The 26,948-nt window shown below is 55.5% G+C and overlaps 1 protein-coding gene across 1 annotated transcript in view; it reads right to left on the reverse strand.

Moving 5' to 3' along the window:
• The window catches only part of SDK2 (sidekick cell adhesion molecule 2), a 147,385-nt gene that overhangs the window by 78,061 nt on the left and 42,376 nt on the right, over positions 1-26,948 (reverse strand). Inside the window, exons 8-16 of the mRNA XM_010856483.1 lie at positions 20,888-21,020; positions 20,592-20,725; positions 12,748-12,859; positions 11,700-11,890; positions 11,493-11,576; positions 9,314-9,508; positions 8,661-8,777; positions 6,930-7,097; positions 5,783-6,069 (exon numbers count right to left, since the gene is read on the reverse strand). Of these exons, the coding sequence (XP_010854785.1) occupies positions 5,783-6,069; positions 6,930-7,097; positions 8,661-8,777; positions 9,314-9,508; positions 11,493-11,576; positions 11,700-11,890; positions 12,748-12,859; positions 20,592-20,725; positions 20,888-21,020 (1,421 nt within the window). The remainder of the gene's footprint in view (positions 1-5,782; positions 6,070-6,929; positions 7,098-8,660; positions 8,778-9,313; positions 9,509-11,492; positions 11,577-11,699; positions 11,891-12,747; positions 12,860-20,591; positions 20,726-20,887; positions 21,021-26,948) is intronic.

The raw sequence follows: 26,948 nt of genomic DNA on the forward strand, positions 1-26,948 counted from the left end.
AGAGGGGTGGGACTAGGGCGGGTGAGTAGGCATTCCAAGAGGGATGGGGTATATGTAGATGTCTGGCTGACTCACTTTGTTGTACAGCAGAAGCCAACACAACATTGTAAAGCAATTATACTCCAATAAAAAAAACAAAACAATACCTAGCTATTCATCCATCCTGATTTTAAAGCTGCCGTTTCCACCCAAGACGATATCATAAATTCCATTTAATGTGACATTTCTTCACCATGGTTCACTTGGCTGCAGAGTACTTCAAATAATCATTCCTCTGTAATTGATCCTGTAATGATGGGCATCCAATTTACCTCCTTGTTTTCTTTTTCTTTTAAATAAAATTTTTTTGGCCACATCACACAGCCCGTGGGACCTTAGTCCCCAGCCAAGTATCGAACCTGAATCCTCTGCACTGGAGGCAGGGAGTCTCAACCACAGGACAGTCAGAGAAGTCCCTAGCTCCTTGTTTTCTGATCTTACAGCTAATGCTGTGATGAACACCTCTATGGCAAAATATTTGCCACATTCTAAATCACTTCCTCGGGTATAAATTCTCAGCAGTAAATCTGAGTTAAATGTTAAGGCGTTTTGTACATATTTTGCAAATCACCAAAAGTGATCACTGTCAGTTCATTTCTTTGTCTAGAGAAGGATCATCTTCACGGGCACTGATGGGATAGGTAGAATTTTACTTAAAAGCGAATCTAGCTGCAGAGGGTAATGCCTGCTTACAAAACAACCCGTGACAAGCAGACACGCTCTGTCCAAGACACCATGCCTTAGGAAGCACCTATCACTGCCTGCAAAACAACAGCCTGAACCTAAAGATGGGCTTGTTCTTTAGTCGCTAAGTCATGTCCGACTCTTTGCAACCCCGTGGACTGTAGCCCGCCAGGCTCCTCTGTCCATGAGATCTCCCAGGCAAGAACACTGGAGTGGGTTGCCATTTCCTAACTCCAAGGCATCTTCCCAGCCCAGGGATTGAACCCACGCCTCCTGCATCACAGGCAGATTCTTTACTGCTGAGCCACCAGAGAAGCCCCCATGATCAATTACTTAAATCTAATCAGAAATACAAGGGATAGAAGAAGAAGTGAACCACAGCATGAAAAAGCTGCTAGCCAAATCCAGATGTGGGCTATTCTACAATAAGGATATTCTGCAAATTATGGCCCACTGCCTGTTTGTGTAAATAAAGTTTTATTGGAACACACACACAGAAACACACCCATTTGTTTCCAGATTGCGTATGACTGCTTTTGAACTGCAGACACAGACATGAGAAGCTGTGACAAAGACTATATGGCCTTCAAAGCCTAAAATATTTACTCTCTGGCTCTTTACTGAAAACTTTTGAGGCTGTTTCTCCTGTAGAACCTGGTTTCTCCAACGTATTAAGTGCATGAAAACAAGACAAAAATGAAAACCAAAATAAAGACAAGAATAAAAAGAAAGGGAACTATGTAGAATAAAAGAGATGCAGCAACTAAACGCAATGGGTGGATCCTGTTTAAACCCTGAGTTAAACTAACTCTGTGCACAAAGGCTCTTTGAGACACTCATGGTGGCTGAAACACGGGGTGGTGTCAGAAGAAGCCAAGGAATTGTTCACTGTCTCAGGTGTGAGAGCTGACATGGCTGTTATGTTTAAAGAAAAGTCCTTTTTAGTAAGAAACACACATAGACATACCTAAGGGTGAAACTGCATTTTGAAATTTGCTTTTAAAAGAGATTTGCAGTTAAAAAAAAAAAAGCCTGGGGAAGATTCACGAAACAAGATGAGCAAATGCAGATGATTGTTGAGGCTGAGAGGTAGTTCAGAAGGACTGAGGATCCAATTCTCTCCTTTGGGGTATGTTTTAAAACTTTCATAAGAGGATGTTAAAAAAAGAACCCATCAGTCCTTTTAACTCAGGGGACATTTTCCCCCAAATAATCCATAAAGATATAGCTGGCTATTGAGCAATTTTGATGAGTGGTTTTTAGCTTTAAATAATATTAGATAGTCCTCAGGAAACAGAAGATGTGCAAAAATATTTAGTTACAAGGGCATTCAGAATGATATTTCTTAATATTAGTAACAATTCAGAAATAATCAAATTACCCAGTGTTAGGGAATTGGTAAGATAAATTATGGGGCGTCCACACAGTGGAGGATGGAATAGTCATATAATTGAGTTTACTCAAAAATATTTATTGACAGAACAAGATGTTCGTAAGAGGTTCTTCGGGGAAAAAGCAGAGTAGAACGCAGTGTTTTTAGTTCTTCAAATGGCATTCAAATATTCCTGTCGCTAATAGAAGGAAAGTGAAAGTGTGAGTTGCTCAGTCGTGTCTGACTCTCTGTGACCCCATGAACTGCAGCCCCCCAGGCTCCTCTGTCCATGGGATTCTCCAGGCAAGGACACTGGAGTGGGTTGCCATGCCCTCCTCCAGGGAATCTTGACCCGGGGATCGAACTCAGGTCTGAACTACCAGTGAGGCCCAATGGAAGGAAACACAGATCAATCTACTTTTCTACTTCTTCTCTCTCACCCTCCCTATTTTCTCTGGCTTATCTGCATTTTTTGTATCCTCCCCCCAAAATGGATATCTGCTAATATCCATTTTGGGTAGCTGTATAATAAAATATAGTAACAATATTGATTAATATTAAGAACGGGCTGCTCATCTTATGTACAAAACACAGATGCACAGACTTAATGAACGAACTTACAGTTGCCAGGGGGAAGGGTAGGAGGGATAGTTAGGGAGTTTGGGATGGACAGGTACACTCTGCTACATTTAAAATGCATAACCAACAACGACCTACTCTATGGCATAGAGAGCTCTGACTCAATGTTATGGGGCAACCTGGATGGGAGGGGAGTTTGGGGGAGAATGGATACACGTGTGTGTGTGGCCGAGTCCCTTTGCTGTCCATCTGAAACTATCACAACACTGTCAGTTGGCTACATTCCAATATAAAATTAAAAAAGTGGACTGTCCAGATTCTGTCTAGATCTGGGTTCAGACACCAGCTGGAAGCAATTCTGGAGGCTTTTCATGCTGGTACCTGCATCTGCCCAGCCTGCCTCCCCTGGGCCCGCTATTTATTCTGAGGACACATAACCAGGATTAAGCGGCTACCACTCTAGTCTGATCCGGTCATTCAAATCCTTTCCAGTCTGTCTGCTCAGGGAGCCCCTGGTATGTTTCCTGCAGCCAGATAGGGACTCTAAATCTGGCCGCACATCCGAGACGCCTCGGGGACTTCTAAAATTACTTAAGTCTGGGGGCCTGTCCCCCCGTCAAGACTCCCCTCCCCTCACCTAGGCGATGGAAGGCAGACGAGGGCGGGAGATGCGGAAGTGGACTTGATCACAGACTTTTGCCAATTTAGGGGGATGAGGGACCGACTCTGCTGTCTCCCCATTTAGAAAAGATCGTCCTAGATGGCTAAGTCCATCCTAAGGCGAGGTCCCCTCCAGTAAACTGGAAGCATGACTTCTCATCCGTAGTTCGCTGGGGGACCTGGAAGGTGGGCCTACATCAGATATACTGCAAGGGGTCCCTGAATCTCTTTGTTCACAGGAATTGTCCAGAGTACGAATAAAATGTGCCAGCGCTTCCCAAGTATTTGTAGATAACATTTTAATAAATAAAACACCAAAGTGTTCCTTAATTAACAGAGCTTTTTGTTATGATAAAAATTTTCAAGTGACGGATGCTAAGATGATAGTGACTATTTCTGTAAGTGTCTGAGACCCACGGCTGTGTTCTATGGGGGTAATGTGTGGGTTCTCTTGGAAGACATTTTTACAGTTGGCATATTAATGTTTAACAACACTCTGATAAACCCTGGGATAAGCAGGTTCTGGATTATTTGATGGCCACGTTCTAACCACAGCTACGTGATTTCAGGGCTCACGTCTGCGTTTGTGTGGTACCACACGATGACTGTCCAAAGGGCCGATGTTCACTGTTTAATGAGGCGTTTCTTTAAGTGGGGCCTGAGACAGAGCCTCTGAGAAGGGGTGTGGGGCTAAAAGTCTAGTCTCCTTGAACGGCCGCTGGTGCAGCCACCTGGGAAACCAGTAGGGAGGTTCCCTAGGAAACTAAAAATAGAACTGGCACATGCGCCAGCAATTCCACTCCTGGGCGCAGATCCAGACAAAACTCTGCTTCAAAAGATGCACGCGCCCCAGTGCTCACGGCAGCATCGTTTACAACAGCTGAGACACGGAAGCGACCTATGTGTCCATCAACAGGAATGGATAAGGAAGCCGCGGTACGTGTACCCAAGGGGACACCGCTCGGCCACTAGAAAGAACGAGACGGTGCCGTTTACAGCAACATGGATGTGATTAGAGGTGATCATACTAAGTGAAGTAAGTCAGAAAGACAAAGACAAGTACCACACGATGTCACTTAGATGTGGAATCTAGAGCACAGCACGAATGAACCTGTCTATGAAACAGGCACAGACTCAGGCATAGCCGGGTAGACTGGCTGCCAAGGAGGGGGGTGGCTGGGGGAGGAATGGAGTGGGAGGCTGCGATGAGCAGACATACGCTTTTATACACAGAATGGATAAGCAACAAGTCCACCGTATAGCACAGAGAACTGTATTCAAAATCCTGTAATAAACCATAACGGAAAAGAATATTTTTTTAAGAGAAGAATGCATATATATGCGTAGAACTGAATCACTGCTGTGCACCAGAAGTTAACACAACACTCTGAATCAACCGTGCTTCAGTAAAAATAAAATAAAGGAAAATGAGGCAGGTATAAATATCAAGAAATAAAGCCTAGTACCCTTGGCTTCCTGGGGTCCCACCTGGCACAGCCCTACGGCCATACGCCTAGTGGCCACCAGGTGGCGCCCCAGGACGCACTTGGGTCCCACGGGCTTGGCCGTGACTCCAAGGGGTGTCCCCCACCGCCGGGCTGGCCAGCTCCCTGCCAGGGGCTTCAGCGGTGACGTTGCCCATAGAATAGAAGCAGCACGAGGGAGTATTTATTTCTAAGGAAGCAGTTACTTTTTTTTTTTTTTTAACTCAGCATCCAAAGCTCAAGAGTCTGAAGGGGCTATTTTCTCCCAGTTCTGGCTCGGAAACCTTGCCCAGAGATGGCCCAGGAAGTGTCTCTGTGCCCTGCCTGGCGGGTTCCCAGCTTGCAGGCCTGTCTTGGCTGCTCCCTGCGCTCCCAGGCCTCCCCAGGGGCTTTCTCGGTTGGACCTGGCTCCCTCCAGGCTTGCGAGGTCTGGGTCCCCTGTGGAGGACAGCAGGGGTGGCCCCTTTCGGCCCTGGGCCCCTCACGTGCATCTCACTGGGGGCCCTCCACTGGCCCAGACATGTCAGGACTCCCACGCCTCTTCACCAGACCCGTCTGCTGTCCACGGGTGGGCAGAGGGTCTAAGATCTGTGGGCGAGTGCTAGCAGTGGGGTCCCGAGCATCTCAGGGCTTCCACGTCTCCCCAGACAGAGGCCTCTTTCTCTCCCCCTCCCTAAGGCCCCCCACCCTCTTTCCTACGTTCCTCCAGCTTTCACCCCCTCCCTCCACCACAGGCGCCCCTTCAACTCAAGCTGGCTCAGTCCCCAGACAAGTACCATTGCTGTCCAGTCGCTCAGTCGTGTCTGACTCTTTGCAACCCCATGGACCGCAGCATGCCAGGCTTCCCTGTCCTCCACTGTCCCCTGGAGTTTGCTCGGATTCAGGTCCGTTGACTCGGATGGACATGCTTTCAATCCTCTCATCTCTGCTGCCCCCTTCGCCTTTTGCCTCAATCTTTCCCAGCGTTAGGGTCTCTTTTGTCCCTAGGGTCCCCAAGTCTCAGTCCTGCAGTAAGTCTGTACGTGGCTGTTCCCTGACCCCCACGGGCTGCACTTACCTCCCTGGCAGGGACACTCAGCCAGCAACCAGCAACCCCCGAAAGCTGCCCCTCCCCTCTTGCCTCCAAGGGGCTTTGGCCGCAGGAGTACCTGACAGTCACTCGGGGGTCGTGGGTCACTCCGCACACCATGGAGGCCTGGGTGCCCTTGATGACGCTCTGGTCCTGTGGGGGCCTGGTGATGCGGGTCCGGGCTGAAAGACAGCAGGGAGGTGGCCTGGTGGGAAGGGGGACAGGTGGGCCCCAGACGGACAGGTGAGATGCAGGTGTGGGGGAGGGGTCCTTCCGGTGAGCTGGGCCCGTGCGGCTGAGCTCTACAGCGGACTGGTCCACCATGGCACACGTCCCAGGACACTAACAGCCACGTGTTTCCATGGCATGTGAATTCCGGGAAGTGACGCTCATAGCGGGGGCCCTTTTAATTTTGTGCCCACGGGATGGACAAAGAAATAGAAACCTGGGGGTGATCATGGCCATGTTCCCAGGGGTCCAGCTGGGGTAAAAATAGGACCCTCTGCCTCTGGGTCTAAGCCGTTGCCCGCCAGGCCCCTGGCACTCAGGCTAGGAGGGCAGCCCACCCCTCCGTGTGGTGCCAGACCCCAAGGGGCGGGAAGGGGCTTGGGAGGCTCCCCCGGAGCAGGGGCCAGCAAACCATAACCCGGGGTTCACGTCCGACCGGGGGCCCGTCTGGGTAAATCCCTCCGTGTTGGCACCCAGCCATGCCGGGTGCATTCAGCACTGCCTACGGCTGCTTTCTTGATGAGACGGAAGTTTGTGGAGCTGTGACAGAGACTGTCTGGCCCCCAGGGCCTGAAACGCTTCCTCTCTGGCCCTTTCCAGCAGAAGTGTGCGGATCTCTGCCCTAGGCTTGGCCGGTGTGGCAAGAGCCCCACCCACCCAGCACCGCCCTGGGGACCGTGACCTTCCCGCCCCGTCCTCTGAGCTCCTCTGTCCAGGTCTCAGGACATGACGTGGGGCTGCCAGGGCTCTCACATGCTCCGCGGACGCTCATGCACAGGCGTGGAAAGGACCCCCGCCCGGCCCAGGCACTCACCCCACACCACCAGGTCGGCTGAGGCTTCGTCCGCCCCCCGCGAGTTGGTGGCCAGACAGGTGTAGGTGCCGGCGTCGGAGATGTGTGTGGGGCTGACGAGCAGACTGCCCGACTCCAGGAGCGTGAAACGCGGCAGCTGGACCGAGCCGCTGGCCAGAATGCGCTCCCCTGGCGGACATGGGCACGGGTGGGCTCAGGCTGCCGGCCCGCTGCCCCCTGGCCACCCCCTGGCACTCGGCCATCACCAGAGGCCTGGACCACACCTCACCACTCCCCTGTCCCCTGCCCCAGGGTAGGCTCCCAACTTTAGGAAGGCCAACTGCAGGCGCCCCTGAAGGGGGCATGGCAAGGGTGGCAGGGCTGCAGACCAGTCTGGTTTCTGACCTGGGGACAGACACAGGATGCACGGTCCCAGAGCAGGGGGCCCGGACGGAGCCCGGGGCTCCTGCTGTCTCTCCTCCCACCACGCTATTCGCCCTTCAGCAGGGAAGACCAGCGCTGCCTCCCGCTGGCGGGCACAGCCCTCGGAGGCAGCTGGCACCTGGGCTGGGGGGAGGGGACAGACAGCTGCGACAGGGTGGTTACAGGCCGCCTGCAGAAGGATGCTTCTGGAGTCACCTTCAGGGGAGTGCAGGGGAGCGGCAAGCAGGAATAGCCAGTGTTGGGGTGCAGAGGGGGGCAGCCCTCATGGGGACAGACCTCCCACTGGGGACCTGGGTCTCTGATGGCTGGAAGGAGAGAGGGAGGGAAACCCTTGTGTCAGAGTGTGTCTGACAGTGTGGTATTGGTGACCATACCTGTTTTTAAAAGAAAATCCCACCTGCTTGTACAGAGGGGATTGTCCATGTGCAAGCTTGTGGGTGAGTGGGTCCCTTTGCACACGTGTGTGGGAATACTGAACTGGGAAGTGCATCAGGTTGGAGTGTTTATTTCTGGGTCTGGGCGCACAACCCAATACTAACGAAGCATCCTCTGTGGGTCACTCTGTTCTAAGCCCCGGGGAGACGGCAGGGGACAAAACTGAAAGCCTGGAATGGTGGGAGGCGGGGTAATCAGCAGACTGAATATGCCAATGACCTTGTGTATTAGAAGGTGGGGAGACAGAGCAGGAAGGGGGAAGAGGGAGGGTGTGGGTGAGAGGAGGTTCACGTGGGCAGAGGCTGGGGTGTGAGTGAGTGACAGTGTGTACCCGTGTGTGTGTGTGTACATGTGTGTGTCCCTGGGGAGGGTTGTGAACGTGAGTGTACAATGCAGAGGCGTGGAGGAGGCTCGGGGTGGGTGGACTAGAGGGACAGCTTGGGCTTTGCCGGCTTTGCCTGGGGGGGGTGGGGCCCCCCTCCCTGTACTAGCTACCTCCACCACGGCACTACGTCAGCCAGCACGGGCTGGTCTCCTGCTTCCCAGACACGGTGCAGGCCCTTCACAGGCACCCGCTCATCTGGTTTCCACGCTGCTCCCAGGGATGTATCCCACCGCCCCCCAGTTCATAGATGGGAACGTTAAGGCGCCGAGTGAGTAAATAACTCACCCAAAGTCATGGATCCCACCGAGCCTGGAGCCGGATAGGGCAGCACACGTTGCGTTCCGTGGTGTAAAAGAAGCCCTCTGGGGTTGTGCAGTGCACAACCTGCCAACTGTGCATGGGAAACCCCACCTGGCTGGCTCCGGAACTGAGCCCCAGGGCTGCCCGAGGCTTTGGGTCACCCTCTAAAGTCAATCAGTCTCAAGTACCTTTTTGCCAAGTGATGGCCGGCCGGGGTGCCCCCGAAGTCTCACAGGCCAGCACCACTGACATGCCGTCGATCACCGTGCTGTCCAGGGGGCCCCTGGTGATGTTGGGGGCGATGCCTGCAAAGGGAGACAGTGGGGCGTCTTAGCCACATCCGGTCCTGTCCTGCCTGGCCACTCCCATTGGTGAGGGTCCCTCTTCAGGGAAGGCTGCAAGTGTTCTGGTAGGACCCCGTGTCAGGAAGAACCAGAGTGCCCACGAGTGCCCCCTCACCACCTGCCCCGTGGAAGGACCCTGGTGACGCCAGTCCCTGCCCTGCCTCGATTCTCAAGCCTCCATCTGGCGGAAACTGAGGGCTCCCAAGGGCAGCTGACACCCTCCATGACAGGGTAAGCGGGATTCACCTTTCATTAAACATGAAATCGAGGCTCTGGTTTGTAAAAGAAGAAAAAGACAGTGCTGGCCACAGAAGCGGCGGGCGTGACCAGCCAGAGTCGCCCGCTCCGGGGGGAAAGCCTTCTGGGATCCTATTTCTGCATCTCAGCAGCCTATTCTCAAGAGGCCCCTGGCTTGGAGGAAAGCTGTGTCCTGGGGGTGGGGGCGGGAGGAGGAGGGGAAGCGGGAGGACTCAGGCAGGACAGCGAAGGGGACTCACTGGTGACGGCCAGGTAGGTGGAGGTCTGCGCCTCGCCAGCCGCGTTGCGGGCAAAGCACTGGAGCATGCCGGTGTCGTCAGGCACCAGCCCGCTGATCTGCAGGCCCCCGTCGCCTCGCTGCCGGAAGCGGCTCAGCCTCCCCATCTCCACCAAGGCCGCGTCCTTGTACCAGGTGATGGAGGGCGGCGGCACACCTGGGGTCGAGCGCCTACCGTTAGCCGCCTCTGAGGGATGCTCCAGCCCCGTAGGCTGCGGCTGCAAGTCCTCAAGATTGGGGGGGTGGGGATCCTGGTGTGTTCTGGTTTCTAGAAACTTCTCAGTGCATGTTTGCGTGCCAAGTCGCTTCAGTCTTGTCTGACTTTTTGCGACCCCATGGACTGTAGCCCGCCAGGCTCCTCTGTCCATGGGGATTCTCCAGGCAAGAATACTGGAGTGGGTTGCCATACTCTCCTCCAGGGGAGCTTCCTGACCCAGGGATCGAACCTGGGTCTCCTGTGGCTCCAGCCTTGCAGGCAGATTCTTTACCCACGGAGCCACCAGGGAAGCCCAACCCTTCCCAGAGGGGCCACTACTGGTCTTGGAAGTGGGGAAAGTTGTTCTTAGATTCTCAAATGCTCATAGAGTAGGCATTCCAAGCAAATTTACAAGTTCCTGGGGTTAGTTCAGCTTGGGAAGGCTGGACATACTGTATTTTATTCTGGCATATTTAGCGGAGTCTTTTGTATGCTCTGGGAACCTCCAGCCAGCCTTTCCAAACCCAGGTGAGCGCACAGCCCCACGTCTAGGGGCTCGAAGGTGGGACGGGGGTTTCTTCGGAAGCCCCGTCCTGCCCCGCCCACAGAGAGAGGAGCATGGGGGCTCCTTCTAACCCCTCAGCCTTGCCCGAGCTGTGTCCCCAGCCTGGCACCCTTTCCCCACATCCCCGGGCCCTCCCGTCTCTCCCTCTGCGTCTCTGCTCAAACGTGACCTCCACAGAAAAGCTCCCCAGGCTCCGTTCAATGGCCGCCCTCCGGCGCCGAGCCCGTCAGCCTGCTTCTCCTTCCCCCGCACTTTTCAACCCCGACGCCCGTGTCTCACCCACTCCCAGCTACGCCTTTGTTCGCGTCGTAATGTCTCTGAGATGAGGACGTGTCTTACAACCGACAGCATGTCATAATTTAATTGGCAGCCTTTTTTCTTTCTTAGTGGCGCATAAAATAATGGGGCATCTTACAACCCATGGCATTTTAGATGAAATGAAATAAGGTATCTTTATTTGTTTATTGGTCTGTCTGCCTCCCCTCATGAGAACGCACAGTTCTGGAAAAGCAGGGATCTGGCTCTTGGGTTCATTCTGCGCCTCTCCAGCCCCGAGAACAGTCTGGGCACACGTTGCCGAAAGTGTCAGATACTCAGTCGTGTCCGAGTCTTTAGGACCCCCATGGACTGCACCCCTCCTGGCTCCTCTGTCCATGGGATTCTCTAGGCAAGAATACTGCAGTGGGCTGCCATGCCCTCCTCCAGGGGGTCTTCCCGACCCAGAGATCGTGGTAAGCCCACCCCCCACCAAATGTGTGTCCAATAAATCACTGTCTTCCCCGCGTGTGATCTCAGGACGGGGGTCAGTGTGCCCCCTCCTCCTCCACAGGGCCCTCCCTCCTGCCAGGGTTACAGTCTTCTCTCTGCTCATCCTGTCATCCCGTTATCCCAGATTGCACCCTGGTTTTGGGGTGTCTTTTAGCTCAGCTGAACTCAAAGGAGAAGGATGGGAAAAGCGGTCAGGGTGCAGGAACTCTGAGAGGGGCTGGGGGTTAAGTAGAAGTGGTCGCAGGAGACGAAGCAGAATGGCCCAGAAACCAGGCAGAGACACGTCCAAGTTCTAGCAGTTCTGACATTACGACAATATGGCATTGTCCGCAACTCTCACATTATGGGCAATTTGAGTCTGTCACCTGTCCTGAAATTACGGTAATTTGGATTCATTTGTAACCTTCAAGTTACGGTAACACAGGGTTGATTTCTAGCCCTGAGATTACGGTAATTTTTCCTGTTTGCTTCCTAGGGTGTCTGCTTATAGCCAGACTGACTCTCTGCTCAATGGTGAGAGGGTGGCGGACTTTAGAACAGTCCGCGTCAGGGAGGGGAGAGGTTGAAGGTCTGGAGGGACCTCGCCCCCCTCCAACCAGCCCACCGGGTTACCTTTGGCCCGACAGGGGATGTCCACCACCTTCTCCATCTCCGCTGTGATGTGTCTCTCTGGCTCCTTGACAAACTGAGGTGGCTCTGCAGGAGGAAGGACCAGGGCGAGGGGATCAGAGCCATGCTCTTGTTGATACGGCCGCTGATCGGGTCACCCGTGCTGCCCCTTCACGTCGGGGGGATTCCAGCATTCCCACCCTGTCTCACCCAGCACGGACAGGTAGGCGCCGCGGACGACGGAGGGGATGCTGCTGCTACGCAGGACGGCCTCACACTCATAGTAGCCGGCGTCGCTGGCCCCGGGGTTGGGGATGGTGAGCCGGCGGTTGTAGTCGCTGATGCCGCTGGACAGCAGCACCCCATCCTTCTTCCAAATGATGTGCAACTTGATCAGAGGCCTGGATGGGCCGAGGGACGAGGCGGTCAGCTACAGGGCCTCCCAGGGGCTCGGGAGGCAGGGCAGAGTGTGGTGAGGCAGCCAGGCGCCGGGGGCCAGGTGCCTGAGCTTGCCCTGCCCCTGCCACTTCCTAGGTGCAGGCCGTTGTGTGGGCTAGTCCGTCAGGGCTGTGGGCCTCAGTTTCCACGTCTGTACAATGGGGACAACTATGCCCTGCCCCCTGGGGGTTGTGGTGAGGGGAGACCTGGCCCACGATAAGTCATGCTCGAGGGCTCTCGAGAGCAGGAACGTGGCCCTTCCACACGTCTCTCTGCCTCTGCTCTGCCCCGTGTGCCGTGCCCTGTCCAGCGTAAGTCAGTGGATGGGAAAGTGTGGAAGTCCTGAAGTGCATGTCTGGGGTCTCAGCTGCAGCATGCAGGAAACTTTAGTTGCAGCATGTGGGGTCTAGTTCCCTGACCAGGGATTGAACCTAAGCCCCCTGCTTTGGGAGTGCAGAGTCTTAACCACTGGACCAGCAGGAAAGTCCAGCTTTCCTCTTGCTCGTGCCTTCATACAAGGAGGCCGGGGCGACAGAGGCAAATGGCTGCTCCCCAGGCTGCTCTGGATGTCAGAAGTGAGTGGACCCTCCACCAACCCCAGATGTCCTGGGCCGGGATACGCTCCTCTCGGGTGGGCCCTGCTTGTGTCCGACAGCTCTCTGACCACCGACCCTCCTCCAGGCTAAATACCCCATCTTCTTTCGTGGGTCCTCACGGGACATTTCTGGACCTTTGTGAATTGCACCTGGTCTCCTCGGAACCTGCAGGTCAGAAGTGCCCGCTGGGGCTAAAGTTGGGGGGGGGCGGAGGCAGGACCCACCTGGCATTGGCCACACACTCCATGGTCACCTCCGAGCTCCCGGCCACCACGCTGGTGTTCTTGGGAGGAATGATGATGGCTGGAGCGATGGGGTCTGCAGGGCCGCTGACATCTGGGGAGAGGAACAGACGCTGGGAATCCCATCTGAGCCCAAACCCCGCCAGAGGGACGCTGCGGGAGACCTTTGTCCTTATTAGGGGGGGTGGGCAGATGCCCCACAGCCCCAGAGCTGAACCTCCAGACGCTGACCCTGGGGGACCCTCCCCACTTCCATCCTCCCCTGCTGGTGGGTCTCTGCACAGCGTCCAGGGAGAGCCCACGGGAGACCTCAGGATGCAACCCACGTCCCCCCATAATGCAGCCATGCCCTCCTCATCCCGTCCTGGTTTTTTTTGGCCTTCAGAACCCTTCCTTCCGCTGCAGAAATGCCGTGACAAGGACAATACGTTGTGAGTAAGCCGACAACATCTCGTCAGCTTGCTTCTTCACGCGCCACCTCTTCCACCAGAATGCAAACTCCCCACACTGGGCTGAATACTGTCCCTCAAGTTCATGTCCATGACAGCTCTGAATGTCCCCTTATTGCAGAGAGGGGCTTTGCAAGTGCGGTCAAGTTAAGAGGAGGTCCTGCTGTGTCAGGGTGAGCCCAAAGTCCAGCACGAGAAAACAGATGACGACTGAGGACCCGCTGTACGAACAGCTTGGTGGCCTGTGGCCACCTGAACGGGAAGGAAATCCGAAGAAGGGGGGAGAATGTATACGTAGGGCTGAGTCACCTTGGTGTATAGAAGAAACTAACGTAAGACTGGAAAGCAACCATAAACTCCAAGAAAAATTAATTAAAAACAACAAGAAATAAAAGTGTCAGTCGCTCAGTCGTGCCCAACTCTTTGTGACCCCATGGACTGTAGCCCGCCAGGCTCCTCTGTCCACGGGAACGGTTCCCCAGGCAGGAAGACTGGAGTGGGTTACCATTTTCTCCTCCAGGGGATCTTCCTGATTCAAGGATCAAACCCGCATCTCCTGTGTCTCCTGCATTGACAGGCGGATTCTTTACCCGCTGAGCCATCAGGGAAGCCCAGTAAAGGCGGGAGACTTTCCTGCTTTCTTCTTTGAGTCTTTTGAGAAGGGGCCAGGCTCTTCTCTTCGTGGTCGGCCCAAACCCCGTACTGGCAGAAACTCCACTATATCCTGTACACCTGCTCCCTGGATCCTGAAAATACAAGCCCGGAGGACTTTTTCTCTCATTACAAATCCATCCAGTTGGCCCCTGTCCAGGAGGCTCCGGAGGTGGCAGGCCATAACGACTCGCACGGCCCAGGGCAGTGGCAATTGTACATCCTTTATGGGGAAGTCAGGCCGCCCGGTCAGCCCCCGGGAAAAGGTTTTCCTGCCGGGCCTCCCAGGCCTTGCTGCGAAAGGCCCCGATAGAATGGGAATAAAATGTAAAAAATAAAGTACAATGAAGGGGGAAAGAAAGGAAGCGTATAAACCAAAATAATTGCAACAATATAAAAGCCTCATGTAGGTGCCATAAAGAGCGATCGGATTGAAAGCTGCTGATATAGCCGAATCCATAAAAGTGTGCTCCACGTTGTTTATGACACGCCGGGCCGCACAGGTTCCGAGGCCCAGATTAATGGGGCTCGCAGAGGAGACAGACAGTCAGAGCCCCACGGCCCTGATGGGTAAACAGAGCCCTTGGAGTTTAAAAATACAAGGGTGCCCCACCCCGCCCTGCCAGACCTTGCGGCTGCCTTGTTGGTTTCAGGAGGTTAAAGAGGAGACTGACACCCCCTCGAGGGTCTTGGGGTCTTGTCCAGGCCCAGGTGGCAGCTGGCACGGCTTGAGGGAAGGGGCCCCCCCGGATTCAGCAAAGGAGGGCCTGAGGCTCAGGAAGACCTGGTCCAGAACCTTGTTTCCCCTGCATCCACCCCGGGCATCCTGGGCACAACTCTGGCTGCTCTCCTCACCCCCCAAGTCTGTTTTCTCAGCTGCAAAATGGGGGTTAGAAGTCACTGCCTCTCAGGGTTGTGGGGATTCAGCCCCTGGCTCAACAAACCTTCTCTGGCCAAGGGCTCAGTATGCGCCAGGCTGTGTGCCAGGCACAGGGATTCCCCTATCAGGGGAGATGGGCAGGGCTCTGTCCCCCTGACGTGCAGTCTGGGGAGAAGTCAGATCAGCTCTTAGATATTCATGAGATTAAAGGTACCCGCCACAGGCGTCTGGAGGGAGGGTCCTGGGGCGTGGCCAAGTTGGTCAGGGGCTGGTGCAGAGTGCCTGGCCCCTAGTAGGTGCTCACCAGGTGACAGCCCCCTCCTCCAGGGAGTTGCCTGCTGTGCTTGGGGCGGGGGTGGGGTTTTTTTGCTTCTTCCCCGACCCCCAGCTCAGCCTGGACCAAGTGACAGAGCCAGAGGCCACCAGGAGGTGAAGTCATGACTCTCAGGAGCTGTTTGACCGAGGGAGAGAATACACGGGTACTAAGGGCTTCAGGAGGTCAGCAAAGCCTCCAGGGCCTGGGGGACGGGAGAGGGACTCAGGGAGCCAGAGGGAGAAGAGCATTCCGGAACGGGGGCCCTGTGTGGGTGCCGGTGAGACGAACTGGGGAGCTGGAGGTAAAGGTGGGTGCCAAGCCCAGGTGGCCTCAGAGCGCCGGGAAGGGTGGGGGGAGAGCGCCCCCTGCAGACGTGAGGGTCCTGGCTCACGTGCCACCCTGCCCCCAGCCCCCTCTCCTGACCCGTCAGGGCATCTCTTGGCTGAGCCCGTCATGTCCTCAGAATCCTTCTTAACCCAGTGCCAACAACGGATCGGTTCTTGTGGTCGTTCAGTTGCCAAGTTGTGTCCGACTCTTTGCGACCCCATGGACTGCAGCCTGCCAGGCTTCTCTGCCAACGGGCTTCCCAGGTGACTCAGTCGTAAAGAATCTGCCTGCCAATCCAGGAGATGTGAATTTGACCCCTGGGTTGGGAAGGTGCCCTGGAGAAGGAAATGGCAACCCAATCCAGTACTCTTGCCTGCGAAATCCCACGGACAGAGGCGCCTTGGTACAGTCCGTGGGGTTGCAAAGAGCCGGACATGACTGAGCAACTAAACAGCAAAGACAGCACACAGCAGACTGGAGCAGACGGCAAGGTGAGCGCCGTTTCCATCCCTGCCAGGGGGAGGCAGGGCAGATTTGACTGGGGGAGGTCGGATCAGGGCCAGATTACTGAGAATTTACAAACTGGGCTAGGAGCTGGGGGTCGGCCCCAGGCGAGTATGTGGTCACAGAGCAGCCGGCAGGCGTGAGGATGAAGTGTCTCGACCTGGGGCCTCTTTACAGAGAAATGCTAAGCCCAGGAGGAAAACACTCTTAAATCCTAAAATTCTTATCCCCAGCCCTGGGAGATATGTGTATTACAGTGTCCTTTCTAGGGAAAAGGCAGTTGAGGCTCAGAGTAGTGAAGGGGCTTCCCCAAGGCCACACAGCCCATGGTCTCAAGGCTCGGCCTTAAACACTCCTGCATTCCTTGCTTGTGCTGCGGGCTCCCCGTTTTCAAAGAAGGGAGGTGGGTTGGAGATGGTGGCGGGAGGTCAGAGTGAAGATACTCAAGGGGGGCCTTCAGGAACAGGAGGCTGGAGTTCCCCGGGGGTGGGGGGCGATGTGCCCGGAGAAGATAGGAAGGGGGGTTCAGGGAAGGCCAGGGACCAGGAGTGAGGCAGTGGAGGGGGGACAAAGAGCTGAGAACCAGGCATCATCCGGGGGAGAAGGAAGCAGGAGGCTGGAGACCTGGGTGAGACAGGGAGGACTCTAGAAGCTCAGGTTACAAGGTGCCGGGGATGGGGTCAGTGGGGCTGAGCCCTGAGCATCACGGAGAACCAGGGTGGAGGAAGTGGGTTTCTAACCGGGAGGTCGTCGGGGATGGGGCCTGAGAAAGCAGGGGAGCGGGAGGGGGCCAGGACTGGGACTGAAGACCGGGGGGCTGTGTGACTTCTGCAGAGTCAAAGGAGCCAACAGCAGGTGCCTCTTGCCAAAAAGGGGGGATGTGTGCACCTCTAGACATCCAGGGAGTGGCCATCGGGCTGGTGTTGCAGGCAGGGAAACCTGGTCCCATTATCGGCCTTGTGCATCATTAGTGAATGTCCCCGGGAAGTAAATTGCTTCACCTCGTCACCTGTTTCCTCAGCTTGCTCATCTGTAACTCGTGGAGGGGATTAACAGCCTGCCTCCAGGGACTGCTGTTAATGACGGAACAGTGGTGCCTGGATGGTGCCCGGCCCACGGGAGTGGTGGAAAGGAAGGCTCTCGGTGTGACGGGAAAGCAGAGGGCCCGCCTGGGTGGACTCGCCCTGGGAGGGCACACCTGACTGCCAGGGGCTCTCTGTCAGGCATGGGGGCTGGGCTGACTCCGGGTCTCCGGGAGGCCGGCCAGGGGGAGGGGGCAGGCACAGGACACAGGCCATCAGTTCTGGACAGTGGAGTGAACGGGGCCCCAAGGATCCCCTGGGAAAGCTGCAGGCAAAGCAGAGCCAGCGCCAGCATCTCCCAGGTGAGCTTGTGATGTGGGTGGGGCCCTGGGACAGGAGGAAGCTTGGGGGTCCCCACTCAGGGGTGAAGCTGGGTCTCTCCCAGCTGCCCCAGGACAGTTTTGATAATAGGTATGGTGGGGGGCACCCACTCTGCTTTGCCACAGGCATCGTGTTGAGTGCGTGTGTGTGTGCTTAGTCGCTCAGTCGTGTCCGACTCTTTGTGATCCCGTGGACTGTAGCCCACCAGGCTCCTCTGTCGGTGGGATTTTCCAGGCAAGAATAATACAGCAGGCTGCTATTTCCTCCTCCAGGGGATCTTCCCAACCCAGGGATCGAACCCAGGTCTCTTCTGTCTCCTGCATTGCAGGCGGGTTCTTTACCCGCTGAGCCATCGGGGAAGCCCATGCTTTGCCACAGGCGTCCCGTTACAGATGAGGAAACTGTGGCTCGGGGACCATGCGACTGGACCACAGGTCAAGCGGGTGGAGGGCAGGGAGACAAGCTGCCCCCTGCCCTGGGCCGGCTTCCAGCTGCCCACAAGCCCAGGGCCGACCTGCCCCACCCAACACGGGGGGTGGGGTGGGGGGAGCACCACAGGTGGCCATGAGCTCTTGAGTGACCGATGTCCCTATGGAAGGGGATTGAATTTTATCTAATTTACACTTAATTAAAAGCAGACCCCCAAGTCAGTTATTAGAACACTCTACGTATGTAAAGAACAACTTGGGCTTCCGATCCCACCTTTCCAGCTGTACATTTTATGAAATCTAAATACAGATCACGTATTCCAGATGAAAATCCAGCATCCAAATTTGAGGAGATGTGCTTTAAGTGTAAAATACACACGGATTTTCAAAGACTTAAAAAAAAGAAAACAGTGTAAAGTATCTCATTAATATTTTCTATCTTGATTGTATGTTCAGTTGATAATATTTTGGATATGTTGGGTTAAATAAAGTGTAATTAATTTCGCCAATTCCTTTTTCCTTCTGAAACAGTGAGCTACTGGCAAATTTTAAATTGCATATGTGGCTCATATTATAATTCGTTTGCACGGTGCAGCTCTGATCAGGACCCAGTGGGACCACCAGCCAGGTACGAACTTGTCAAGAGCTGTGGTGGTCTGAGTGAGGTCACCTGGCTGACACCTGGGCAGAGGGCAACTCTGGGGGTCACTGGTCTTTGCTCTCTCCGTCTCCATCTCTGAAGAGCATGGATGTTTCCCGAGGGATGAGGGATGCAAAGAGGCTGCCTGCCCTGAGCAGAGAGGGGCTGAGGGGGCGGGGGTGGGGAGCAGAGGATGAGACAGATGAGGGAGACGCTGCTGGCGGTGGGCGAAGTCGCAATCGCTCCCAGGAAATTGGCTGGCAGGCCGGCAGCTGGGGGATTTGTGTCAGCGACAAGCACCAGGATTTGAAGTGCAGTCACTCGTAGGAGGAGAAATTAGCTGAAAATCAGCTGATTCTGCTCTCAATCCAGCACAAATCCTGAGAGCAGGGGGTGAGGGGCAACGGGGTGGGAGGAAACAGACAATGGTGTGGGGTAGGCTCGGGCAGACTTGGGGGTGCTGAGGGAACCCTGCCTGTTCCTGTGGGCCTGCTGGAGGGCTGGGGGAGGGGGCAGAGAGTGAACGACCCCCGGCCCCCACCACCACCTGGGCTGGCCGGGAGGAGGCTGGTGCTGGGGGAGGAAGGCAGAGCAGAGTCGGAGGGGGGAGGTTCCAACCTCGGGCTCAGGGTCAACTGAGTCACCCAGGAAGATGCCTGACCTTGATTCGGACCAAATGACTCGATTCCATTAGACTCCAGGTATTCAAAACACTGGAAAATACATGGAGGAAAACACCCCCTCTGATAGCTCCTTTTCCCATAGAAACAGCAGCCCCAGACTGTGGGCTGGGCCCCCAGGATGCCAGGATGAGTGAGACCCTGGCTCAAGTCAATGTCAGAGGTCACACCTGTGACCCTCATGGGTCAGCATGCAGACTGGAACTCTGCTCCTTGCATCCAGGTCTCTTTCTCGGCAGACAGGAGCCTGGTCTCGGGGAGGGGGTCACTGCAGATATGGGAAGGGGTTCTGCAGGTGCCAAAAGGCTCAGGCAGGGGCAGGTCGGGACTGGGGAATGTTTTGAGCTTTCTGCAGCTTCCCAAGTGGCTCCGTGGTAAAGAATCCGCCTGCCAGTGCGGGAGACGTGGGTTCTCTCCCTGGGTCAAGAAGGTGCCCTGGAGGAGGAAATGGCAACCCACTCCAGTATCCTTGCCTGGAGCCTCCCACGGACAGAGGAGTCTGGCCGGCTACGGTCCTCGTGGTCGCGAAACACATGTCCTAGTGACTCGTCAACAACTGGGCTTTCTGGGCCCTGGAAGACAGAGGCTGGGATCAGAGGAAGGACACAGGAAGGTCCTGTGCCGGCTGGCACCCTTCTCGTGCTGCTGGCGGGGACGTCCCCGCGGGACCGTGGATGATAAATGAGCTGGCTTGTGGAGCAGCGGTTGTGCAGATGTGAAGGATGTGAACATCTGGCTCCCGCAGGCGGCGTGGCGCTTGGCGCTGCAGGAAGCCCTGGCTCCGTCCCACGGACTCGGCGACTCCCCACCTTCTCTGCCTCCCGGGGGTGGTGCGTGGAGCGGGGCAAGCGGGGCCGGGGAGAACGCCCACCCCCACCCCCTACCCCTGGCATCTCCATCAGGGGTGGGAAACCTGCCTTCGGTCTCGGCCGGACAAACGCTTCTCCGTTGAGGAGACTCAAGGAGTCACCCTTTCCGTTTGCTCCCCTCTGCACTCTGCCGCTGAGGAGAGGCTTGCCTCTCTCCTGCAGGGTTGGGGGCAGTCTCTGGCGATGGACAGGGGTACTTTGAGGCAGGAGCTGGGCAGAGAGCCTGTGTTCCATCAGCGAGGATGGCTCGGCTCTGACTGCAAGTGGTGTCTCTTATGTGCCAGTTGAGTGCAGGCAGTCAGCACACTTCTTTAACAACGAGCTTCCCAGCTCCTGGTGGGCTCTTGCCACCGGCACCTGAGCCCCGGGGGTGGCTGTAATCCTCTCATGCACACACTTTTCCCAACATTTCATGTCTCCCCTGGGTCTCTAGGGGGCCGGCTGACGGCCAAGCTAACTGTCCCTGCTCCTGAAACTATTTCAGACTCATGGGGATGGAGTCCAGAGTTCAGCACCCTCCTGGTTCCCTGGCTCCCGCTTCCACCACAGCTGGGACTCCTCCTCCTCCTCGGGACGGCTCCTCCCCTGCCCTTTCCCAGCCTCCCCACTCCACGCCATTCCATCTTCCCCACGAGCCCCGGGAGCCCCGTTCCCAAGATTTAATGACACGCTGACTTACTCTCCACGGCGAGAGTGATGGGCTGGCTCGTCTTGTTGTCCCCGTTCTTGTCGTTTACCGCCTGCACGTAGTAGCGACCCGCGTCGGGTGCCACGGTCGACAGGATGACAAGGGTGTTCTCCAGGGTGATGGCTCTGGGAAGCAGAAAAGGACTCGGCTGACAGGCGGGCCTCCAGGGATGTGAGGTGAGCAGGCACATGAAGCCAGGCGCCCAACAGCCCCTCCTCCAGGCCACCCCCTGGAACCACTGACTGCCTGAACTCCAGGCACAATTAGTTTGCAGAGAATCCCAATACTTTGCCAGCGCTGGGGACCAGATACAGAGCATGTCCAGGGGTCTGAGACTGGCCAGGTGACGCTGCTCTGTGTCCACCCCAGGCCTGGCTGGGGGCCGGAGCTCCCCCAGAATTCTACTCTTTCTGGTCATTTCTGCACCAGGAGGATCCAGAACTAAAGAAATTCACTCCCCAGAATGAATAAATGATGAGAGATGATAATACATTTAGAGATGAGTAGACCCATTCCAGAATCACTGCCTTAGCCTAATCCTGAATCTGTTTGCTGCTGCTGCTGCTAAGTCGCTCAGTCGCGTCCGACTCCTAGAGACCCCATGGACTGCAGCCTACCAGGCTCCTCCATCCACGGGATTTTCCAGGCAACAGTACTGGAGTGGGGTGCCATTGCCTTCTCCCCCTGAATCTGTTTAGGTTGATTCAAAACCCACAGCCTGCCTGTGACACAGCCTTCTGGGGTTCACATGTCCCCCTCAGCCCCCTCTTAGGGTGCAAAAAGGAAGTGAAAGTGTTAGTTGCTCAGTTGTGTCTGACTCTCTGAGACCCCCATGGACTGTAGCCCATCAGGCTTCTCTGTCCACAGAATTCTCCAGGCAAGAATACTGGAGTGGGTTGCCATTCCCTTCTCCAGGGGAATCTTCCTGACACAGGGGTCAAACCTGGGTCTTCTGCATCGAGGCAGATTCTTTACTGTCTGAGCCACCAGGGAAGCACCTCCTTTTCCTTTTCCCTGAATCCAGCCAATAAAAGGGGCTGTCAGGGCTGGTTAAGAGGGAAAAGGGAAACCGGCTGGGCAGGGGGCGCAGACGTAGGAGGTTTGCTGTTGATCTGGTTCCTGGGATCCTGTCTCGTAGCCCCTCAGCCCCCGCATCCACGGGTCAGGCGAAGGGCTTGTCCAGGCGGAAGCTGGGCGCCCTCCGGGTGTGGGGGCAGGAGCCCTGCCCGGGCCAGCTCTGCCCAGCACCTCCTCTCCCCCATCCTCCTGATGACGAGAAACAGCGTTAGTTCGTCGAGTCTATCTCCAGATTTTAATGTGATATGCCCGAGACAGCTGTTAAACATCCTTAATGTTAGTTTAACAAGGACAAATCCAGTTGAATTCTTTTCAAATCCTCCCATTAGGTGAATGTGACAGACTTTTAAACGGGTTCTCAAATAAACATCCCCGTCAACGCCTTTCCAGTTTGGTCTCTCCCAGCCTGGCTGGGCCAGGGTCCCCCCTTATTCTGGCTTTTGGGGTTCCAGTGCTGGGTCTTATATTGCCTGCTGAGCTCCAGGAAGACAAAGCCTTCCTCTCCAATTCCTGGGAACCCTAATGGTGTTCTTTTTTTTTTTTCCTGAAGAAGTCTTTTAACCTCCAGCTAATCCACCCCACTCCAGTACTCTTGCCTGGAAAATCCCATGGATGGAGGAGCCTGGTGGGCTGCAGTCCATGGGGTCACTAAGAGTCTGACATGACTGAGCGACTTCACTTTCACTTTCCACTTTCATGCATTGGAGAAGGAAATGGCAACCCACTCCAGTGTTCTTGCCTGGAGAATCCCAGGGACCGGGGGAGCCTGTAGGCTGCAGTCCATGGGGTCGCACAGAGTCGGACACGACTAAAGTGACTTAGTAGTAGTAGTAGTAATTCTAAAGGAACTCAACCCTGAATACTCATTGGAAGGACTGATGCTGAAGCGGAAGCTCCAATACTTTGATCACCTGATGCGAAGAGCCCTTACTGGAAAAGACCCTGATGCTGGGAAAGATTGAGGGCAGGAGGAGAAGGGGACGACAGAGGATGAGATGGTTGGATGGCATCGTCCACTCAATGGACATGAGTTTGAGCAAGCTCTGGGAGATGGTGAAGGACAGGAGAGCCTGGCGTGCTGCAGTCCATGGGGTCACAAAGAGTCGGACACGACTGAGTGACTGAACAACAACAAATGAGGTGATGGGAGTGAGGACAGCGCCAGGCTAAAATATTTTAAAGTCAACACAGTGGGACAGGGATAGTGACCACATCCCCACGAACCTGCCCAGACTCCTCAGCGAAGTGCAAGGAATCCACTGCAGGGACCCTGGTCCTTCAGTGCAGCTTGTGGAGGTGGGTGAAGGCTGTGGGGGAGGGAGGCTGCCTAATCCCGAGTCTGTTTAGGTTGATTCAAAAGCCACAGCCTGCCTCTGACAGAGCCTGCCTCTGACACAGCCTTCTGGAGTTCACATGTCCCCCTCAGCTCCCTCTTAGGGTGAAAAAAGGAAGTGACAGTGTTAGTTGCTCAGTTACGTCCAACTCTTTGCGACCTCATGGACTGTAGCCCACCAGGCTCATCTGTCCATGGGATTCTCCAGGCAAGGATACTGGAGTGGGTTGCCATGCCCTTCTCCAGGGGATCTTCCCAACCCCGGGACTGAGCCTGGGTCTCCTGCATCGAAGGCAGATTCTTTACCGTCTGAGCCACTAGGGAAGCCCTAAAGCTCTTTGAGTTGGCAGGAAATAAACTTCCATGGCACAAAGTCCCTGGGTTTGGGGGTCTCTGTGATGCAGCCAGAGTGGCTCTGCCTGCCTCTGGAGGCAGGTCCCTGTGTCCGGGACCCCCGGGGCCTGGGTTCGAGTTCCCAGTAGGAGGCTAATGAGAAAGGTCCCCGGGCTTACAGCCTTCAGCAGGATGACCATCCCCTTGATAGATGGTTCCGGCATGACCCTGTCCCTCACTTCCAAAGCGCACGACACTCAGGAGGGCTTCCAGTCGGCTCGCCCAGGGGCACCCACGCTGAAGGAGGCTTCCAGGATTCTTGCAGGGAGTGGACGTCAGGGCTCCCCTATCAGCAGAGGCTGGGTTACGTTCTTCAGCCACACTCCTCTGGTTTCAATTTCTTAGGTCTGTCTCGCTTCTCTGATTGGCCCTTCCATTCCCTCCAATGAAGCCAGCCCTTTTTTCTCAGCTCTGGGGGTGGGAGGCAATTGATCATTTAATTAAGAGTAAAATAAATCACCCTAGAACCTGCCCCCAAACCCTCAGCGTGCATCTTTGTTAGGAATCTTGTCTCCTTTTCAACAATGAGTATCAAGGAAGGGGTGGGGGTGGGGATGGGGGGTGGCTGCTAATCTCTGCTTCCGCCCCGGGAGGGACAGCGGTTCTCTGTAGATAGCGCAGCCCCTGTGCCCCCACGGCTGATGGCACTCATCAGATGCGTATCTCCGGCAAACAGACACCAGAGGATTTGTTTCCAGGGACCTTTCCTCTGGGTTATGAATATTAATCTGCTGTAATTGCTGAGATAAAAATGCCCTGTGTTCTCATGTGTGTTTGGGAGGAGGGCTGGAGGGGGTGGGCGTGACCAGGAAGGTGTGTGTGCGTGTGTGTACACGCAACCTGAGGGCATTCTGTTCTAATGACAGTGGCTATTGGGAATGAAAAAGGGTGGGGGCGGTGATGGCAGAGGCCAGGAACGGCCAGAGGAGGTGGGAAGCTGTCAGGAAAGGGGTGATGGGAGTGAGGTTGCAGAAAGAGCTGCGTCTAATGCGGCAAACCCCGGAGACAGATGTCCACTCGGCCCCTCGGGCGGCCATGGCACATGTGGTTCATCCATGCTGGCGCTCTTCCCACCGAGTCTGAGCCCTTGGAGTCCTCCTCAGCACAGTATTCCTGCAGCCACTCCCAGTCGGTTGGAGGGCCTTGAGATCGGCTCAGAAAAGGGAGTTGGGAAGCAGCCTGGACTTGCTGCCTGTCTCAGCACCTGCGTGGCAGGGCGATCCCCTTCTGCGACTCAACCTCGTCTGCGTTAATGGTCCTCACTCGCTGCTTTTATTGAACTTTCATTAGGCCTAAGGGATCCTCACACACAGCACGGGTCCATCTGTGAACCTGCGGTACCCCGCCCCCCCCAACCATCACCTGCTCTGTAGCAGCACCTCCACCAGGTGACTCTCCAGTTCTCTCAAGAGCAGAGTTAATTTCCCTGCGTCTTGAGTCTGACTTCTACCACGTGACTTGCCTTGACCAATGGGATGTCAGCAGAACCTTGACTTTGCTTGTTCTGCGACTGCCAGGAGGAGATGTTAGGGCCGGCTGGCTGGAGCCTGGGACAGCAGATCAGAAGGGACTCACCCAGAAATTCTAATCAGCCAGCCCCGAACAAACGAGAGAGCCAGGCCAAGCTCACCATTCTGCTGACGTGAATGATAAATGCATGCTTATCGCATCAGGCCGTTGGGACCACTTGTTATGCAGCACTATGGTATCTGGAGGTAACGGACACGTTCCAGGACAGTGGTCCTCAACTGTGGCTGCATGCTGGAATCACTGGGGAGCTTTCAAAAATCCCGATGTCTAGGTACATACACACTGTTTCAACGCAATCAGAGCATGTGAGGGGCAGAATTGAAAGATCAATATATTGTAAATGGTGCTAAATGATCTCAGATGGTAGCCAGGTTGAGAATCACCAGATCAATTTTCCACAAGTGCAATCACTTTATCCTGTTTAGCCTCCATGTCTTTGTCCCTGCTCTCAAATAATTTCCACACAAAAGAGAATTAAAGATCCTGATTCTGGTGGTCCACTGGTTAAGAGTGTGCCTGCTAACGCGGGAGAGACGGGCTCAGTCCCTGGTCTGGGAAGATGCCCCATGCCACGGAGCAACTAAGCCTGTGTGCCACAGCCTCTGAGCCTGTGAGCTGTAACGACTGAAGACAGTGCCTTTAGGGCCCGTGCTCGGCAACAAGAGAAGCCATCGCAATGGGAAGCCCTCTCACCGCAACCAGAGAGTAGCCCCATTCCCCGCAACTAGAGAAAACCTCTGTGTAGCGATGAAGACCCAGCACAGCCCCAAATACACAAATACATACATATCTGGGCTTCCCTCACAGCTCAGTTGGTAAAGAATCTGCCTGCAGTGGAGGAGACGCCATTGGAGGAAGACCCACTGGAGAAGGGATAGGCTACCCACTCCACTGTTCTTGGGCTTCCCTTGTGGCTCAGCTTGTAAAGAATCCACCTGCAATGTGGGAGACCTGGGTTCAATCCCTGGGTTGGAAAGATCCCTTGAGAAGGGACAGGCAACCCACTCCAGTATTCTGGCCTGGAGAATTCCATGGGCTATATAGTCCATGGGGTCACAAAGAGTCAGACACGACTGAGCGACTTTCACTTCACATACATAGTTTAAAAAAGACACTGAAACCATTATACAAAAAAGGCCCTGACTCTGGAGTCGGCAAGCCTGGAACCAGTTGCGTGAGATTTGGCAGAGCAGTTAAGCACTGGGGGCCTTCACTTTACCATCTGTAAAACGGGGATAAAATCAGCAGCGTCGTAAGGTTCTCGTGAGGGTCATTCATTCAACAAATATTTCCTGAACGTGCACTCCGGCGGTGGAAAAGTCAAGGAGACACAGCACCTCTCGCTGGGAGGCACGTGTCTGTCCTGGAGCAGAGGGTGATGTGCGGTGTGCGGTGTGCGGAGCGGAGGCCGGAGACGACAGGTGCTCCGTACCGCCACGGCTGTTGCCAGGATGTTACTATGTTACACGATTATAACATCTCTCGTGGAACCTCATGCTCCCCAAAGGCAAGAATTGGCCATCTCGGTTGGCGCTTCCTACAGAGACCGGACAGGCTCCACCCACAGCGGACCTGTGGCCCACGTGGACCAGGACAAGGGTGGGCTTCCTCCTCTGCTGGGAGCAGGGGACAGTGGGAGTCTTAAAGAGGAACGCCTCCGCGGGCTGTCTCCTGGGGGGTCAGGAGGGCTGCTGTGTCCCACCCTTGACCCCTTGCCCACCCTCCGGGGAGGTGTCGGCTCCATCCCTCTGCCCACAAGCCCGGCGGCCACCACCCCTGACCTGGGCTACACAGAAGGGCCCTTGTTAGCGCTGAAAGGACGGTGTGTTCCTCTCCCTGCCAGGCCTCCCCTCCTCCCCGCGGCCAGAACACACAGCCGCGCACACTGATGGACACCCAGACACACCCGCCTGCCCAGCAGAAACACCCAGTGCTGTCCACCCTGCCCGGGAGATGCCAGCGCCTGCCTGTGCGCCCCGAATCCTGGCCTGGAGCCACGGGGACAGAGCCTCTGT

Source organism: Bison bison, unplaced genomic scaffold (genome assembly GCF_000754665.1).
Source record: "Bison bison bison isolate TAMUID 2011002044 unplaced genomic scaffold, Bison_UMD1.0 scf7180017864371, whole genome shotgun sequence".
Lineage (NCBI taxonomy): Eukaryota > Metazoa > Chordata > Mammalia > Artiodactyla > Bovidae > Bison > Bison bison.